At 63.2% G+C, this 17,674-nt stretch overlaps 1 protein-coding gene across 5 annotated transcripts; it reads left to right on the forward strand.

The window, feature by feature from the left end:
• Nucleotides 1-13: 13 nt before the first annotated feature.
• On the forward strand, nucleotides 14-17,052 carry CAMSAP3 (calmodulin regulated spectrin associated protein family member 3). Of its 5 annotated transcripts, none has more exons than XM_070067515.1 (19): nucleotides 14-269; nucleotides 8,301-8,554; nucleotides 9,049-9,171; nucleotides 9,257-9,352; nucleotides 9,554-9,586; nucleotides 10,388-10,435; nucleotides 10,676-10,814; nucleotides 11,308-11,447; nucleotides 11,533-11,626; nucleotides 11,712-11,766; nucleotides 11,893-11,966; nucleotides 12,226-12,295; nucleotides 12,460-13,870; nucleotides 14,446-14,585; nucleotides 14,663-14,979; nucleotides 15,568-15,664; nucleotides 16,147-16,259; nucleotides 16,349-16,467; nucleotides 16,547-17,052. In XM_070067515.1, exons 1-19 carry the CDS (start codon nucleotides 122-124, stop codon nucleotides 16,850-16,852), a joined length of 3,777 nt encoding a protein of 1,258 aa, XP_069923616.1. In that variant the 5' UTR covers nucleotides 14-121; the 3' UTR covers nucleotides 16,853-17,052. The 5 variants fall into 5 exon arrangements, with proteins under 5 accessions (XP_069923616.1, XP_069923613.1, XP_069923615.1 ...); XM_070067512.1 differs by having other exon boundaries at nucleotides 15-269; nucleotides 12,409-13,870; XM_070067514.1 differs by lacking the exon at nucleotides 10,388-10,435 and having other exon boundaries at nucleotides 15-269; nucleotides 12,409-13,870.
• Nucleotides 17,053-17,674: the final 622 nt, after the last annotated feature.

Genomic DNA, 17,674 nt, shown 5'->3' on the forward strand with positions numbered 1-17,674 from the left:
CAGCCCCAGCGGCGGCGGTGGCGGCGGCATCGGCGGCGGGCCCGGCAGGGGCGCGAGCGCGGCGCGGCGCAGCCCAGCCCAGTCCGAGCGCGGAGCCGGCGCCCGCAGCCCCGGCGCCGCCATGGTGGAGGCGGCGCCCCCCGGGCCCGGGCCGCTGCGGAGGACCTTCCTGGTGCCCGAGATCAAGTCGCTGGACCAGTACGATTTCTCGCGGGCCAAGGCGGCGGCGAGCCTGGCGTGGGTGCTGCGGGCCGCGTTCGGGGGCGCAGGTACCGGGTCCGGGGGTGGGGGTGGGGGGCGCGGCGGGCCAGGCGCGGCAGGTGCGGGGGGCGGGGCGCCGGGCCTGGGAGGCCAGGGCCGTGGGAACAATGGCGCGGGCCGCCGGGGGTCTCCGGGCCCGGGCTCCTCCGCGCCGGGCCTCCGGGCTTCCTGCTCGGCCCCGGAGGTGGACTTTGCCCGCCCGGCTTCGGGAGCGCCGTTGGGGGTGGGGCCGGCGGCCCAGTTCCGTGCGGGGACTCGGGGGTCTGGATCCCCAGGTGAGCGGGGCGGGGTCTGCGGCCCGGGTGGGGTCTCCGGGCAAGGGCCTCGCTTGCTGCTTCCCACCCCCATCCCTAGTCACCCCCAGGGCCTTCCCCTGCACGCCCCCTCCCCCTTTGCACGCTCCCATCACGCGCCCGCGAGGACCCTTCCTCCTGGCCTCCGGTGCCTGGCCCCAGTCTCGTCCACGGCGCCGCACGCCCCCCGCCCCGACACACACACACACACACACACACACGCACACGCGTCGTTCTGCCGCGCTGCGGGCGGCGGCCCGGGAGTCCCCATCTTTCGCCCCCGCGAGCCCGGCCGGCACTATGAGTATTTTGCTCCAATGGACCGAGGAGCAGGCGAGCCCAGGAGAAGGGACACGAATGCCCGGGGTGGGGGCCCCCATACTCCGCCCTCTCCCCTAGCGCCGCAATTCTTGGGGGGGGGGAGGGATGCGTGGTGGGTCCCCAGCACGAGAGGCCGTGCCCTGCTGGGTCCCTGCTTCCACCGCCCCAGGCCAGAGCCTGGAAGCTGGGGCCTGGCCTTGGGGAAGACGGGTTAATTAAGGTCTGGGCCTTCCTGGGAGCCTGGGGGACGCCTTGCTCTCCCTCTGGTCCTGCCCCCTTGGCAGCAGCTGGGCACGGCCCATCCCCCTCTTGGTGGCCGCCCGATCAACCTGTTCTGGGTGTGGGTCTCGGAGACAGCTGTCCGTTTGGTGGTTCCGCCCTGGCCTGCCTTTTTCCTCTTGCTTTCTCCCGATGTCTCTGGTCCCTTCCACACTCTGCCATCGGCTTTGAGGAAGAAACTGGGTGGTGGTGGGGGTGCCCAGGACTGCCTGTGGCCCTGACATTGGATGTTAGGAGGCCACAGAAAGCTCCACTTTGGGTCAGAATTTCGAGTTCCAGTCCCAGGTTCCACGGGCACATGGCCAAACTATTACCCTCATTCTCTGAGCTTCTGTAATTGATCCATCTCACAAATATTTGTGGGTCTCCCCCCCACCAGGTCAGGAGACCCCAGCACCTTCCTTGCATGGTTGCTGGGAGGGGCTGCAGCAGGTACTGACCCCCAGTGTCTTCAAACTGCCAGCTGGCACAGGGTGCATGTTGGACAGACACTGGGGCGATTGATGGTGGCATCCGATTACTGTTCCATTCTACAGAAAGGAAAGTGAAGTCTCCCCAGGGGGTGTGGATGAGATCCTGATGCCCTGATTGACCAGTTCTGGTCTCACTGGCCCGACATCCAACACTTACGACCCTGAGGGTTGAGTTCAGTCCGGCCCCCACCTGCCTGCCTTAAGCAGGGAGATGGCTCAAAGGAGCAGAACCCCTGCTAGATTGGCAAACTCCTGGACTCTCCATCTGTGACTATCAGGTGCCAGGTGCCGAGGATGTTGGGGGGCGGGGGGGAGCTGCGGCCAGGGCTGGAGGGGGATGGGCATGAAACCGGATCATCCCTGCTTAGAGTGATAAGGTCTGTGATGTGGAGGCGGCAGCAGCCGGGCCTGGGCCAGGAGGTCCCTGCATTTTGGGCGGGATGGAAGATGAAGGTTTGCGCTGTGGGGTAGGCGTTGGCAGGGGGAGGAGACCCTGTGTGCCGAGGCAAGGGGGCGTGGGCCCTCCGGGGAGCCTTCAGGAGGACATGCACGTGGAGGGAACAGGCTGGTGACGCTGGTGACATTCCAGGAGGCCGAGGGTGGGCGGGGATCTGAGGGCACTAGGCAGCCACAGATGATTCCTGGGGACTGACAAGATCAGACCTGTGCGGCCACCCAGCTGGGAGAAGGGGTGGATCCCGGGAGAAGGGGTGGATCCCGTGGCCCCCAGGCGCAGGTGTGAAGGGGCGGAGCAGGAATGCAGGCTGGTGGCTCAGAGATAAGGTGGGCTTATCAGAAGATAAGGTTTGTTTTTGAGAAAATGTGTTTCTTGGTATGCAAGTTTGGGAGAGACTTGCACATCAGTGTGAAGTGTGAGGGAAAACCAGGTTTATTAGCTGTGGAATTGTGGGCAAGTGAGCTCTCTGGGTCTTGTTTTTCTCATCCGTGCAATGGGTATACGTGTTGCAAGGAGTCGATGAGCCAATGCATGGATCGTGGTATAAATAAGTGGGTACAGCTGTGCCGACCACGAGAGCAGCCCCTGGCCACGGGTGACCGCCGAGCACTTGAGACGTGGTGGGTCTTGATTGAGATGCACTGGGAACACAGAGTACGAGGGTACTTCAAAAAGTTCATGGAAAATGGCATTAAAAGATAAATTTGCTTTGGCGCAAAAACATTTCAAATCCGTGCATGGAAGGATCTTGCAAACTTTCATGGAAAGTTAAGACAAAACTGCACGATTTCAACTCTTTTATTTTGCACCCAAGTAAATTTATCTTTTTCAAGATTTGTTTTTACTTATTTGAAAGGCTGGGTGACAGAGAGAGAACTTTTATATGCTGGTTCACTCCCCAGATGGCTGCAATGGCAGGGGCTTAGCCGGGCCAAAGTCAGGAGCCAGGAGCTCCATCCGGGTCTCCCACAGGGGTGGCAAGGCCCCAGGCACTTGGGGCATCTTCCGCTGCTTTCTCAGGTGCATAGCAGGGAGCTGGATCGGAAACAGCAGCCAGGACTCGGGTGTGGCACAGTGTCACAAGCAGCCCCACAGCGACGGCCTGTGTCACGCCTCTCTGGGACAGCATTGCCACGTGGAAGGTGCTTGCGGCACATTCACGGTGCAGGCCCTGGCTTCCCAGCTGGCCACGATTTTGCTCCTTAGCAGAACATTGGCAGCGTCTGCAGACATTCTTGGCTGTCACTCCTGGAAGGAGTCTGCTACAGATCCCACGCCACACAGGACAAAGAACCATTCAGCCCACTGCCGGTGCCGCCATGGCGGGCAGCACAGGTGTAGAATGAGTGCTCCAGGGGCTGCCGCTGTGGCGCAGCGGGTGGGCCCGTGTCCCATATGGGCACTGTTACGAGTCCCAGTGCTTCACTTCCCATCTGGCTCCCTGCTGAGGCACCTGGGAAAGCATCAGAAAATGGCCCAAGTCCTTGGGCCCCTGCACCCAAGTGGGAAGCCTGGATGAAGCGCCTGGCTCCTGGTTTCATCCTGGCCCAGTCCTGGCCATTGTGGCCTTTTGGGGAGTGAACCAGCAGATGGAAGATAGTTCTCTCTCTCTCTCCTTCTTCGGAACTCTTTCAAATAAATAAATACAATTTTTTTAAAAAAATATTTTATTTGTTTACTTGAAAGTCAGAGTTACAGAGAGGCAGAGAGAGAGAGAGAGAGAGAGAGAGAGAGAGAGAGAGAGAGAGATCTTCCATCTGCTGGTTCTCTCCCCAGTTGGCCACAACAGCCGGAGCTGCACCTGATCCGGAGTCAGGAGCTTCTTCTAGGTCTCCCATGCAGGTGCAGGGGCCCAAGCACTTGGGCCACCTTCTACTGCTTTCCCAGGTCATAGCAGAGAGCTGGATCAGAAGTGGAACAGCAGAGACTTGTCCATATGGGATGCTGGCGCTGCAGTCAGTGGTTTTACCCGCTACACCACAGCGCCGGCCCCAATACAATCTTTAAAAAGAATTAGTGTTTGAGAAGCATCTGGGATCAATGGCTCCGGCTCAAGGCTCTGACAAGTCCTGTAGGGGAGACACTTGCTCGAGTTTGATGATGGGAGCAGGGAGTGCCCAGGATTGAGGAAAGATGGGGAAGGGGCTGGATTTGGGAGGCTGCAGCCTGAGACCACCTGATTGGCTGATTGGATTCAGGTTGAGGCCGTCAAGGAGGGATGGGATTAGGGTGGGGAACAGGTTTGGAGCAGCATGCTGAGGCTGGTGGGTGAGGAGGGCCTGGGCTGCAGCGAGAGGCCATCCTCAGATGGCCATGGGAGCCATGGTGGGGCGGGCGTGTCCATTAATGCGGAGACCCCTGGGGGGAAAGGGTTCTGGAAGGAGGAGGTGCTGGACAGAGAGCCTGAGTGAGCTACCGGCCCACAGGTGAGCCTCATGGGGGCTGCCTGCCTTGGGGAGGCCTGGAACAATGAGGGCAGAGGCCAGGGCAGGCAGGAGGCCCGAGTAAGCTGGCTGGAAATCCCTTTGCCTGCTGGCTTTTTAAAAGATTTATTTGTATTTGAAAGGCAGCATTGGGGGGGTGGGGAGTGAGACAGAAACCGGAATCTGCTGGTTCACTCCCCCAAATGGCCTGGGAGGGGTGGCGCTGGGCCAGGCTGAGGCCCGGAGCTTCATCTCCCATGTGGGTGCCCAGACCCAAGAACTTGGGCCATCTTCAGCCGCTTTCTCAGCCACATTAACAGGGAACTGGATCAGAAGTAGAGCAGCTGGCACATGAACTGTGCCCATCTGGGATGCCGGCGTTGCAAGCGGCAGCTCTACCCACTATGCCAGCCCCCTCCTTGCCTTTTTTTTTTTTTTTTTTTTTTTAAGATTTACTTATTTGGGGGTTGGCACTGTGGCGTAGTAGGTTAAGCCTCTCCCTGAGGCACTGGAACCCCGAATAGGTGGCAGTTTGAGCCCCGGCTGCTCCACTTCTAATCCAGCTCCCTACTAATGCACCTGGGAAAGCAGTGGAGGATGATCCATGTGCTTGGGCCCCTGCACCCATCTGGAAGACCTGGAAAAAGCTCCTGGCTGTAGCTTTGGCCGAGCTCTGGCCATAGCAGCCATTTGGGGAGTGAACCAGCCGGTGGGAGACCTCTCTCTCTGTCTTTCCCTCTTTCTGTCTGTAACTGCCTCTCAAATAAAGAGCCTTAAAAAAATAAAAAGTCAAAAAATTATTTATTCATTTGAAAGGCACAGTGACAGAGAGAGCCAGTCTTCCATCCTCTGGTTCTGTCCCCAAATGGCTGCAATGCGCAGGGCTGGGCCAGGCTGAAGCCAGGAGCCAGGAACTTCATCCCAGTCTCCCACATGGGTGCAGGGACCCAAGTACTCCAGCCATCTTCAGCTCCTTTCCAAGCTGCGTTAGCAGGGAGCTGGATCAGAAGCAGAGCAGCTGAGACTTGAACCCACACTCGCGTGGGATGCTGGCATCGCAGGCAGCTGCCTCACTGCTACGCCACACCTATCCTTTCCAGGGGCTTCAGGGAGAGAGAAGGGCACCCAACACAGAGTGGGGCAGTAGGTGGGAAGGTCAAGTGTGGTTGTACGGGGTGGGGGAGGGGTCAGCACAGGAAGGAATGGGAAGCAAGGAGCCTGCATCCTCCCTGGCCAGGCGTCTCTGGAAAGCTGGCTTTGGGGAGGGCTGCCTGGGAGGGGTCTGGTCTGTGCCTCCCATTCTCATCACATCAGAAAGCTCGTGCACAAATGGAATTAAAGAACAAGTTTATTTGTGTACCCCAGATTTTAAATGCAGGCATAGTGTCTTTCTTTAAGATTTATTTACTTATTTGAAAGAGTTACACCAAGAAGGAGAGGCAGAGAGAGAGAGAGAGCACAAGCTGTCTTCCATCTGCTGGTTCACTCCCCAATTGGCCACAACAACCAGAGCTGTGCCAATCAGGAGCCAGGAGCTTCCTCCAGGTCTCCCACGTGGGTACAGGGGCCCAAGGCCTTGGGCCATCTTCTGCTGCTTTCCCAGGCCATAGCAGAGAGCTGGATCGGAAGTGGAGCAGCCGGGTCTTGAACGGGCGCCCACATGGGATGCCGACACTGCAGGCAACAGCATTACCCACAAAGCCACAGTGCCAGCCCCATAGTGTTTTCCATATGCATTTTCTGTGAACTTTTTGAAGATCCCATACATGTGTATGGATTTCAACTTTTTTTTTTTTTTAATTATTTACTTGAGAGAGACAGAGATCCTCCATCCACTGGTTCACACCCCAAATGGCCACAATGGCCAGGGCTTAGCCAGGCTGGAGCCAGGAGCTTCCTCCAGGTTTCTCACAGGAGTGGCAGGGGCCCAAGCACATGGGCCATCTTCCACTGCCTTCCCAGGCACATTAGTGGGAAGCTGGATCGGAAGTGGAACAAGACTCAAACCAACGCTCCCGCATGGGATGCTGGTGCTGCAGGAGTCAGCTGAGCCGCAGTGCCGGTCCTGATGCTTTTTTGCACCCCAAATAAACTTACCTTCTCATTCCGTTTGTTCATGAGCTCTGTGAGGTGCATTCCTGTATGGTGAAGCCCAGGACCCGCTCCCCAGTCTTTCTCATACACAGAACTTGAATACATAGGGCCGGCGCTGCAACGCAGCTCAGTAGGCTAATCCTCCGCCTAGCGGCGCCAGCACACCGGGTTCTAGTCCCGGTCGGGGCGCCGGATTCTGTCCCGGTTGCCCCTCTTCCAGGCCAGCTCTCTGCTGTGGCCAGGGAGTACAGTGGAGGATGGCCCAGGTCCTTGGGCCCTGCACCCCATGGGAGACCAGGAAAAGCACCTGGCTCCTGCCATCAGATCAGCGCGGTGCGCCGGCCGCAGCGCACCAGCCATGGCGGCCATTGGAGGGTGAACCAACGGCAAAAGGAAGACCTTGGCCGGCGCCGCGGCTCTCTAGGCTAATCCTCCGCCTTGCGGCGCCGGCACACCGGGTTCTAGTCCCGGTCGGGGCGCCGGATTCTGTCCCGGCTGCCCCTCTTCCAGGCCAGCTCTCTGCTGTGGCCAGGGAGTACAGTGGAGGATGGCCCAAGTCCTTGGGCCCTGCACCCACATGGGAGACCAGGAGAAGTACCTGGCTCCTGCCATCAGATCAGCGCGGTGCGCCCGCCGCAGCGCACCAGCCGCGGCGGCCATTGGAGGGTGAACCAACGGCAAAGGAAGACCTTTCTCTCTCTCTCTCTCTCTCACTGTACACTCTGCCTGTAAAAAAAAAAAAAAACTTGAATACACAAAACTGGGCTGATCGGAATGAGAGGGAGAAGGGGGCACATCCTCCTTGGTGGCCTCCATCCCTTCCAGCTGTGGCTGTGCCCCACCCCTCCCCCACGGGGAACTGCAGGCCCTTTCCCACCCTCCTCCTCCTCCTCTTTTTTTTTTTTTTTTTTTTTTTAAATTCTTATTTATTTGAAAGGCAGAGAGAGGGAGAATGAGAGACAGGGAGTCCCCCATCTGCTGGTTCATCCTACAAAATGACCGCAACAGCTGGAGCTGGGCCAGGCTGAAGCCAGGAGCCTGGAACTCCATCCCGGTCTCCCACGGGGGTGCGTGCAGGGACCTAAGCACTTGGGCCATCGCTGCTGCCTCCCAGGCTGTGCAGCGGCGGAGTCAGACTCAAACCCAAGCCCTCTGATGTGGGAGACCGGGCAGCATCCCGAATACCTGCTCTCCTGGTCTTATGGGAGTTCTCAGGGCTGCCTCTGGGACCGGCTTCCACCTCCCCACCTGCTGTCTCCCTGTGAGACCCTGCCAGGCCCCAGGCACCTCAGAACACACAGGGTCTGCATTCTGCTGGTCCCTCGCCCACCACCCCTGCGCTCCTCTGCCGCAGCCTCCAAGCAGAGCGAGAATTTGTTTAGGGTCTGGCTTTGCGTGCCAGGCCCAGCCTCCGAGAGCTGTGTGGTCTTGTGCTGGTCCCATTCCTTCTCTGTAAGAGGGCGTTGCCAGGGGTGTGCCCTGCCCGAAGTCTCCAAGCTCAGGAGGGCCCTGGTCACTGCTGCTCCCCGGGGCCTGCCAGGAGGCGCTGTGCTGCCCCCCAACTTCCGGTCCTGGTACCTGCAGGCTCCTCCCTGCCTGGCCACACCTGTGCTCCCTCCCGGCGCCTTCATGGGATGGTGTGTGTGTGTGTGTGTGTGTGTGGTGGCCCTGACCCCCGTGTCCCCCCACGCCCCTGCAGAGCACGTGCCCCCGGAGCTGTGGGAGCCCTTCTACACTGACCAGTACGCGCAGGAGCACGTGAAGCCCCCCGTGACGCGGCTGCTGCTCTCGGCCGAGCTCTACTGCCGGGCCTGGCGACAGGCGCTGCCGCAGCTCGAGACGCCCCCCAGCCCCTCGGCGCTGCTGGCCCTGCTGGCACGAAGGGGCACGGTGCCTGCGCTGCCGGAGCGCCCCGTGCGGGAGGCGGACCTGAGGCACCAGCCCATTCTCATGGTAGCTCCCACCCCTGCCCATCAGGCCCTGCCCAGCGGGCTTGGCCTCTGCCTGCAAGCCCCACCTACCAGACCTGGCCACTCCCCACCAAGTTCCTCCCAGCAGCAGCCTCTTCCCCTCAAGCCCACCCACCCGGCCCTGGCTCCTCCCCACAGGTCCCTCCCACACCAGCCTTGGCCCTCCTCTCAAGCCCCACCCAGCAGCCCTGACTCCTCCCTGCAAGCCCCACCCCCCAGCCCTCACTCCTCCCACCAATCCTGGCTCCTCCCTCAAGGTTCTCCTGCCTTGACTGGTCCTTTGTTCTAATGGGGGTCTTTTGGCCCTCATGACCCAGCACAACCTCTGGGCCATTACAGCCCATCTAAGACCCCCTGTACGGGTCCCTTACCCTATGACCCCACTCACTAACCCTGGCCCCACCCCCTGAGCCCCTCCCACCACGAGGGCTTTTACACCCCGCCCCTGGGTCTCACGCTATAGCCATTTTCCCACAGGGCGCCCACTTGGCCGTCATCGATGCCCTCATGGTGGCCTTTGCCTTTGAGTGGACAAAGACGCTGCCAGGGCCCTTGGCCGTGACCAGCTTGGAGCACAAGCTGCTTTTCTGGGTGGACACGGTAGGTAGGGCGTGAGGCTGGGATGCGGGGCCCGGAATGGCGCTGGGACCGGTGCGCTGACCTCTTCCTCTGCCCTTCCCCCAAGACCGTGCGGCGGCTGCAGGAGAAGACAGAGCAGGAGGCGGCACAGCGGGCATCGCCCGCAGCCCCCGCGGACGGTGCGGCCCCGGCGCAGCCCTCGGTGAGGCCCGGGCATGCGGAGGGACCACAGGGTGGGCGCGGGGCCCGCCGGGCGGTGGGAGCTGGCTGGGCCTTGCGGCGTTCCTGACGTGGTGGGGGGCTGGAGGTGACTCGCCCCTCTCTCTCTCTCTGTCTCTCTCTGGCTCTGCCCTCTGCCCCGCGCCGGCCCCTGCTCCTCTCCTCTCTGCCTGTCTGGCATCAGTGCCCCACGCGCTGGTACTGGAAGCTGGTTCCTGTAAGTGGGGCTCCCTGTCCGCCCCGTCTGCCTGTCCTGCTCGTGACTCTGTTTGTCCCTGTGTGTCTGTGTTCTGCCTGCCTGTCTGCTCCCTCTCCTGCCTCCCCCCAGCTGTGAGCAAAGGAGGTGGGACCCCCCCACCCCAGGAGACCCCCGCTGTGAGGCCCAGAGGGTCCATGGAGTAGATACCCTCCCCAACACACACTCTGTTAACTAAGACACTGGGGTTCCCCAAGCCTATCTCCTTCAGCCAAAGTGGGGAGCCCCCCAGCATGGCTGAAGGTGCCAGCTCCCGCCCATCTGTGAGACACAAAGATGGCGCCCCCCCAGCGGGACACCCCAACAGCCAAGGGGATTCCCCCTTGGGAAGCTGTAACCTCATCCCCACAACGAGCTGTGTGGCCATGCATAGAGTCTAAACCTCTCTGTGCTCCCCGTCAACCGCAGAGGAAAGTGGGGGATATAGGGGGCTGGATGAGACCCCACCTTTGCTCACCTCTTCCCATCCCCCCCACCCCACCCTGGGGCCTGGGTTGGGGGGCTCCTCTCCTGCCTACCTGCTTCCTCCAGCCAAGCTGGGGGGCCTGGGTCTTCTGTGGGCGGAGAACCCCCTGCATGGGAGGCTGCTCTGTTGGGTCCCTCACAGCCAGGAGGAGCTGGGGTGCCCCTAGCACCGGCCAGAGCATGGTCAGGGGGCTGCACGGCCAGGGCTCAGGACTCCCCGCTTCCCCAGCGCGGGCGTGGGTGCCCAGCAGGTCAGCGTGCCTCCCGCCCTGCTGACGGCCGCTCCTCTTCCCCCAGCACGCAATTGCCTTCTGTTTGAAGGAGTCGGGGAACAAACCCCCCATGGTAACGTATCCCCTGCCCCCGCTGCTGGCCTGGCTGCTCGCAGACACCTCTGCCTCTGCCTCTCGCTGCTGTCCCCTCCTTGCTCCAGGCTGGCCCCCCCCACTCTGGCTCTGGGACCCCTGGCTTCCCACCCCCTCATGGTGGAAACCCCAGGCCTCCCCGCCCCCGCCCCCAGCCTGCATGACTGCTGACCTGCACGGCCGGCCTGACTGCTCACTTGACCTGGCTCCTGCCCTGCAGATCCGGTACCGCAAGGACCGTGCCATGGCCCGCCGCGCCCCCTGCTTCCCCACCGTCACCAGCCTCCAGGACCTGGCCAGTGGGGCTGCGCTGGCTGCCACAATCCACTGCTACTGTCCCCAGCTGTTACGACTTGAGGGTGAGTGGGACATCGGCCTCCTGGGAAGCTGGGACTCCTCCGTGTCCGTCCCTAGGCACCTGTTCCCAGGTCCCCGGGTCAGCGTGACTCCTAGGATGCAAGTGGCTATGAGTGTAGCTACTGGAGTCAGCAGGATGTCCCCTGATGAGCTGTGTGACCTTGCATGAGGGTCTAAACCTCTCTGTGCTCCGTACTGAGGGCAGGCTGTGTGCCGGTCCCCGTTGTAGCTGGGAAGGATCCTGGGAAAAGCAAGAAATGGGGTTTTTTTTTGAGGGGAGAGGGTGTTAGGCCTTCCAGAGGGTGATGGGGGATCAGGAGAAGCTTTTCGAGTTTGGGGGGTGGCGAGCTGGTGTTCCAGGGTTAAGGAACCATTGTAGGCTGCACCTCTTGGAAGGGCTCCGGGCACTGCCCGGCCCACAAGGGGCATCTCCCCTGGGTGGCGTCCCTCGGGGTCCCTGTAGCGTCAGGAGCCCCAGGCATCCTGTCCCCGCAGAGGTGTGCCTCAAGGACCCCATGTCGGTGGCCGACAGCCTGTACAACCTCCAGCTGGTGCAGGACTTCTGTGCCTCCCGCCTCCCTCGGGGCTGCCCCCTGGCCCTCGAGGACCTGCTGTACGTACCTCCGCCTCTCAAGGTAAGGCCGGCTCCGGCCTCGTGGGCCCCAGGGGCGCCCAGGGTGTGTCCTGCCGGCTGACGCCCCCACCCCCGCCCCCACCCAGGTCAACCTGGTGGTGCTGCTGGCTGAGATGTTCATGTGCTTTGAGGTGCTCAAGCCTGACTTCGTGCAGGCCAAGGACCTGCCCGATGGCCACGGTGAGCCCCGGGGTCTGGGGTGGGGGTGGGGGTGGGGGTGGGGAGCCACAGCCTGCCTGACTTGCTCCCCCCCACTATGCTGCAGCTGCCTCCCCCCGGGGCACCGAGGCCTCCCCCCCTCAGAACACCAGTGGTGGCAGGTACAGTCTCCCTGTGGGCACTGGGGTGGGGGCTTGGGGGCACCCTCGTCTCCATCCTCCTGCGGGGGGGCGAGGGAGGAAATAGGGGGGTCCCTTCCTCCCAAGGCTGAAGTAAGTTTCTGGCAGTTCTCCCGTCTTCAACTTCCGCCACCCGCTCCTGTCACCCGGTGGCCCCCAGTCTCCACTCCGAGGATCCACAGGTGAGGGGGGGTGGCGGCTTCCGTCCCTGGGGACCCCCGCCCAAAAGAATGCCCCAGCTGACTTCACATTGTCTCCTTGGGATGCCCAGGGTGACTCTCCCCAGTGACTTCTTGGGGACACTGTATAGCGTAGCACCCATTTCTGGCATCTTCCTGCCAATTGGGCCCCCATAATCAGCCCATCAGTGACTTGCCTAGTGACTTGGGAGAGGTCAGCCCTATGGTAACCACTCCCTCTCTCCCCCTGCCCCCACCGCAGGCTCCCTGAAGTCCTCCCCGTCCATGTCCCACATGGAGGCCCTCGGCAAAGCCTGGAACCGCCAGCTCAGGTGAGCCCATCCTAAGCCCCCACCCCTACCCCATCCCTGGACAGTGGAGCCAGCCGGGGCCGGGAGGGCTGAGGCCGCCCTAGGGGCTGACCCCCCTCCCTCCGGCTGCCCAGCCGTCCCCTCTCCCAGGCCGTGTCATTCAGCACCCCCTTTGGCCTGGACAGCGACGTGGATGTCGTCATGGGAGACCCCGTGCTACTGCGCTCCGTCAGCTCAGACAGTCTGGGGCCCCCTCGTCCTGCGCCGGCCCGGACCCCTGGCCAGTCGACCCCAGAGCCCGGCGACCTGCCCACCATCGAGGAAGCCCTGCAGATCATCCACAGTGCCGAGCCCCGGCTGCTCCCGGATGGGGCTGCTGACGGCAGCTTCTACCTGCACTCCCCCGAGGGTCCAGCCAAGCCCCCGCTGTCCTCCTCGTACCCGCCCGACGGGCCCACCAAACCTCCCATCTACGTGCCCCACCCCGAGACGCCCTCGAAACCATCCCCCTGCCTGGCAGGGGAGGTCTCGAAACCGCCAGCCCCATCTGAGGGGTCGCCGAAGGCAGCAGCCTCGTCCCCGGCGGCCACCAACTCCGAAGTGAAGATGACCAGCTTTGCCGAACGCAAGAAACAGCTGGTGAAGGCTGAGGCGGAGGCTGGAGCGGGGTCCCCCACGCCCACTCCCGCCGCGCCCGAGGCCCTGAGCTCTGAGATGAGTGAGCTCGGAGCCCGGCTGGAGGAGAAGCGCCGGGCCATTGAGGCCCAGAAGCGCCGGATCGAGGCCATCTTCGCCAAGCACCGCCAGCGACTCGGAAAAAGCGCCTTCTTGCAGGTGCAGCCTCGGGAGGCTGCAGGGGAGGCGGAGGCGGAGGTGGAGGCAGAGGCAGAGGCAGAGCCGAGCTCGGCCCCTGGCGGCGAGCGGCCAGCAGGCGAGGGCCAGGGTGAGCCGTCCTCGCGGCCCAAGTCAGTGACCTTCTCGCCGGAGCTGGGCCCAGTGCCCCCCGAGGGGCTGGGGGACTACAACCGAGCGGTGAGCAAGCTGAGCGCCGCACTGAGCTCGCTGCAGCGGGACATGCAGAGGCTCACGGACCAGCAGCAGCGGCTCCTGGCCCCGCCCGAGGCCCCCGTGCCTGCCCCGGCACCTGCTGCCTGGGTCATCCCTGGCCCCACCACGGGGCCCAAAGCTGCATCCCCCAGCCCTGCCCGGCGAGCCCCGGCTGCCCGGCGCAGCCCCGGGCCAGGCCCCAGCCCAGCGCCCCGCAGCCCGAAGCACACCCGGCCGGCTGAGCTGCGGCTCGCGCCCCTGACCAGGGTGCTCACACCGCCGCACGACGTCGACAGCCTCCCCCACCTGCGCAAGTTCTCGCCGAGCCAGGTGCCCGTGCAGACGCGCTCCTCCATCCTCCTGGCCGAGGGGTCGCCTCCCGAGGGCCCTGCGGCCCGGCCCGGCCTCATCGAGATCCCCCTGGGCAGCCTGGGAGAGCCCGCCGCCGAGGAGGAGGGGGACGGGAGTCCCCCCGGAGCTGAGGACTCCTTAGAAGAAGAGGCGTCCTCCGAGGGCGAGCCCCGGGCAGGGCTCGGATTTTTCTATAAGGTGAGCGTCACCTAAGCCAGAGTGGGAGGGGACAGGTGGGCAGATGGAAGGACAGGAGGCAGCTCAGTGGTGGATGGGTGAACAAACGGTGGATGGGTGGGTGGATGGGTAGCCAGCTGTGGGGACCGACAGTGGTAGGTGGCCAGATAGATGGGATGGATGGTGGACAGACAGAAATATAGTAGATAGGTAGACAGACAGGAGGTGGGGGCAGGCAAACATGGCATCTTCTCCCCCACTTCCCTTCCCCCAGCAAGTTTTTGCCAGTTCCCCATTCTGACCCTGACCCACTGGGGTCTGGCTGTACTCCCTCCTCTTGGCACCCTCAGCTTGGGCCACCATCATCTCTCAGCCCCAACTGGCGCCTGTTGCCTTCTCCCCACTCCGTGGCCACTGTGCACCATTCCCCCTAGCCCTGTCGCAGCCACCCCAGCTCAGGGCTGTGCAGAGAGCAGGTGCCCACTCGGTGCCTTCAGGGCAGTGAGGACGACGAAAGGACAGGTGGAAGTGCCGGCAGCCTGGGGCGGGCGGGAGGTCGGGGAGGGGTGGCCAGCTGCACTGGGTGTGTGCCCCAGGATGAAGACAAGCCCGAGGACGAGATGGCCCAGAAGCGGGCCAGCCTGCTGGAGCGGCAGCAGCGGCGGGCCGAGGAGGCCAAGCGGCGCAAGCAGTGGCAGGAGGCGGAGAAGGAGCAGCGGAGGGAGGAGGCTGCCAGGTGAGGTGGCCCCGAGGCCGGCCCTTGTCCCGCCACCCCACACCTTCCTCTGACTGCCCCCTCCCCTCTGTCTGCAGGCTGGCCCAGGAGGAGGCTCCTAGCCCAGCCCCTGCTGCCCCTGCACCTGCTGCGGCCCCAGCAGTAGCAGCAACCCCGGCCCCCGCCGCCCGGGCTCCTGCCGAAGAGGAGGTGGGTCCCCGGCGGGGGGACTTCACACGGCTCGAGTACGAACGCCGGGCCCAGCTGAAGCTGATGGACGACCTGGACAAGGTGCTGCGGCCCCGGGCTGCGGGGAGCGGGGGCCCGGGCCGGGGCGGGCGGAGGGCCCCCCGGCCACGCTCCGGTTGCTGTGATGACTCGGCTCTGGCGAGAAGCCCGGCCCGCGGCCTGCTGGGTGAGGAGCCTGTGGGGGTGGGGCCTGCTGGGGAGGGGATGCCATAGGGATGTGGGGGCCTACCGTGAGTGGGGTAGAGGGGTCACACCCCTGTGGCCAGATGGCTGAGGCAGGCTTGGGGGTGTCAGGGGGTGAGATGCTGCCTGTGGGGGCTGGCCCAGTGCTGCTGGCTGAAGCCCCCTCCTCCAGGGCTGGGGGCAGAGGCAGCATTTGGCTTAGTGGTTAAGCAATCGCTAGTTAGGGTGCCTGCAACCCACATCAGGGGGCTAGGCTTGGTTCCTGGCTCCAGCTCCCGACTCTGGCTTCCTGCTAGTGCACACAGGCCATGGTGATGGCTCAAATACTGGGGTTCCCGCCACCCATGTGGGGGACCAGAGCTGAGTTCCCAGCCTGGCCCCAGCTGTTGTGGGCAGCTGGGAACTCTCTCCCCCTTCCCCATAGCAGCTATGTAGGTCAGGCTCTCATGGGCTGTGGAGGAGGGAGGGGACCTGGGCAGGTTCCAGCCACAGCCTGCTTGCTAGGCCAGGGCCCCTCGGGGTACTTGTGGCAGTGAGAGGGCTTCAGGGGTCTAATTCCTCCTGTTCTCAGGTTCGCGGCTCAGCAAAGTCTACTCCCAGTCCACCCTGTCCCTGTCCACCGTGGCCAACGAGGCCTCCAACAACCTTGGTGTGAAGAGGCCATCTCGGTGAGTTCCAGGGCCTGTGGGGGGGTGTGCATCTGTAGGAACCTCGGGTAGGGTACAGCTCCTGTGAGCAGCCAGGCCACTGTGCAAGCTTGTGTTTAGCCTGGTGGTCAGGACCCCCAGCCCCATGTTGGGAGTGTCTGGCGCCTGACTCCAGCTTCCTGCTAATGCGCTGTGGGCACTTGAGGAATGAGCCAGCAAAAAGGGGCTCTGTCTCTCAAAAGAAAAGCTTATTTTGGTACAAAACAAACCCATGTAGTTTCTTTCATAATACATTTTCCATGAATTTCTTGAAGTACTCATGCATGGGCCCCTGACAGGGAGGGGCGTGTGTGCACGAGTGGACCTGAGTGTCCAGGTTAGGGGATGAGAGGATGCGGCGACTCTGGGGAGCGCCTGTGCCGCAGTGAGCCGGGCGGGTCCCTCTGCCTGCTGGCGGCTTCCCCACGCCGACCCCAGCTCCATCCCACGCCTTCCACACGCAGGGCCCCGTCGCCGTCCGGCCTCATGTCCCCGAGCCGTCTGCCCGGCAGCCGGGATCGGGACTGGGAGAACGGCAGCAACGCATCCTCGCCCGCCTCGGTGCCCGAGTACACAGGTAAGCGGGGCCGGGGGACGCACGCACGCACGCACGCACAGCGCCCTCGCCTGGCGCCGCCCACCCTCGCTGACCACCCCGACCCCTAGGTCCTCGGCTGTACAAGGAGCCTAGCGCCAAGTCCAACAAGTTTATCATCCACAACGCCCTGTCGCATTGCTGCCTGGCGGGGAAGGTGAACGAACCGCAGAAAAACCGCATTCTCGAGGTGAGCCCGCGGTGGTGGGGGTGGAGGGGGAGGGCAGGCCCCGCCCCCGCCCCGCTGACCCCGGCTCCGCATCGCCCAGGAAATTGAAAAGAGCAAAGCCAACCACTTCCTCATCCTCTTCCGCGACTCGAGCTGCCAGTTCCGAGCGCTGTACACGCTGTCGGGGGAGACGGAGGAGCTGTCGCGGCTGGCGGGCTACGGCCCCCGCACCGTCACGCCCGCCATGGTCGAGGGCATCTACAAGTACAACTCGGACCGCAAGCGCTTCACCCAGATCCCCGCCAAGACCATGTCCATGAGCGTGGACGCCTTCACCATCCAGGGCCACCTCTGGCAGAGCAAGAAGCCCACCACGCCCAAGAAGGGCGGTGGCACCCCTAAGTAGCCCCGCCCTCCCGGAGGACAGTCCGGCTGTTCCTGGGTCCTGTCTGTCCCCGGCCTTGTCCGGGTGGGGCTGGAGCCCCCACCCCCTAACTCTGAGTCTGGTCCTGCTGTGGGGGCTGAGCTGGGAGGTTCAGGGACTCAGGGCTCAGCTCGGTCCCCTTGTCTGTCCCCCCCTTCTTGAATAAAATAATTTAAAGAGAAGTAGAGTATCCACCCCTTCCTGGGGCTCCCATCTCCCTCACCCCAGCCCTGTCTCTTCTGCCCCCTCCAGGGCCCCAGCGTGGCCTCTGCCAAGGTCTGCGGCCCTCCTGCCGGCCACCCCCACCCCCAGTTTAATCTTCCTCCTACTGTGGCTGCTGTCGGAGGCCCTGCCTGCCATTTGGGCCCCGGCCAACTTCTAACTTGGCCCGTCTCCCCCGCCAGCCAGTCCTGATTTCCAGGTTCAATTACTGCCCCTGAGCCAGGGCTGTTTCTCCCGAGTCCTGCAGCTGAGAACCCACCAGGGCGTCTCGTGTACGGGGCCCACACGGCGACCCTGAGCCAGGCTGGCCAGGTCCTGCTGGCTCACCCTGACCGCCCACGCCCCCAGCTGCCTCTGCCCACACGGCAGGCAGCCTGTGGGACCTGCCTGAAGCACAAATCTGATTATGTCTCTTGATGCCTAAAACCCCTTAATCGCTCAGAGCCCGCTAATGGCTTCCCAAGGCTTAAGGGCAGGACCACGCCCTGGCCACAGCCGAGGTTTGGCTCCTGGGCCGCTGACAGGTCACAGGGCAGGTTGGGGCCTGTGGCTCCAAGGCCCTTGGGGGTTGCTGCCCTGGCC

Source organism: Oryctolagus cuniculus (genome assembly GCF_964237555.1).
Source record: "Oryctolagus cuniculus chromosome 16 unlocalized genomic scaffold, mOryCun1.1 SUPER_16_unloc_1, whole genome shotgun sequence".
Classification (NCBI taxonomy): Eukaryota; Metazoa; Chordata; class Mammalia; order Lagomorpha; family Leporidae; genus Oryctolagus; species Oryctolagus cuniculus.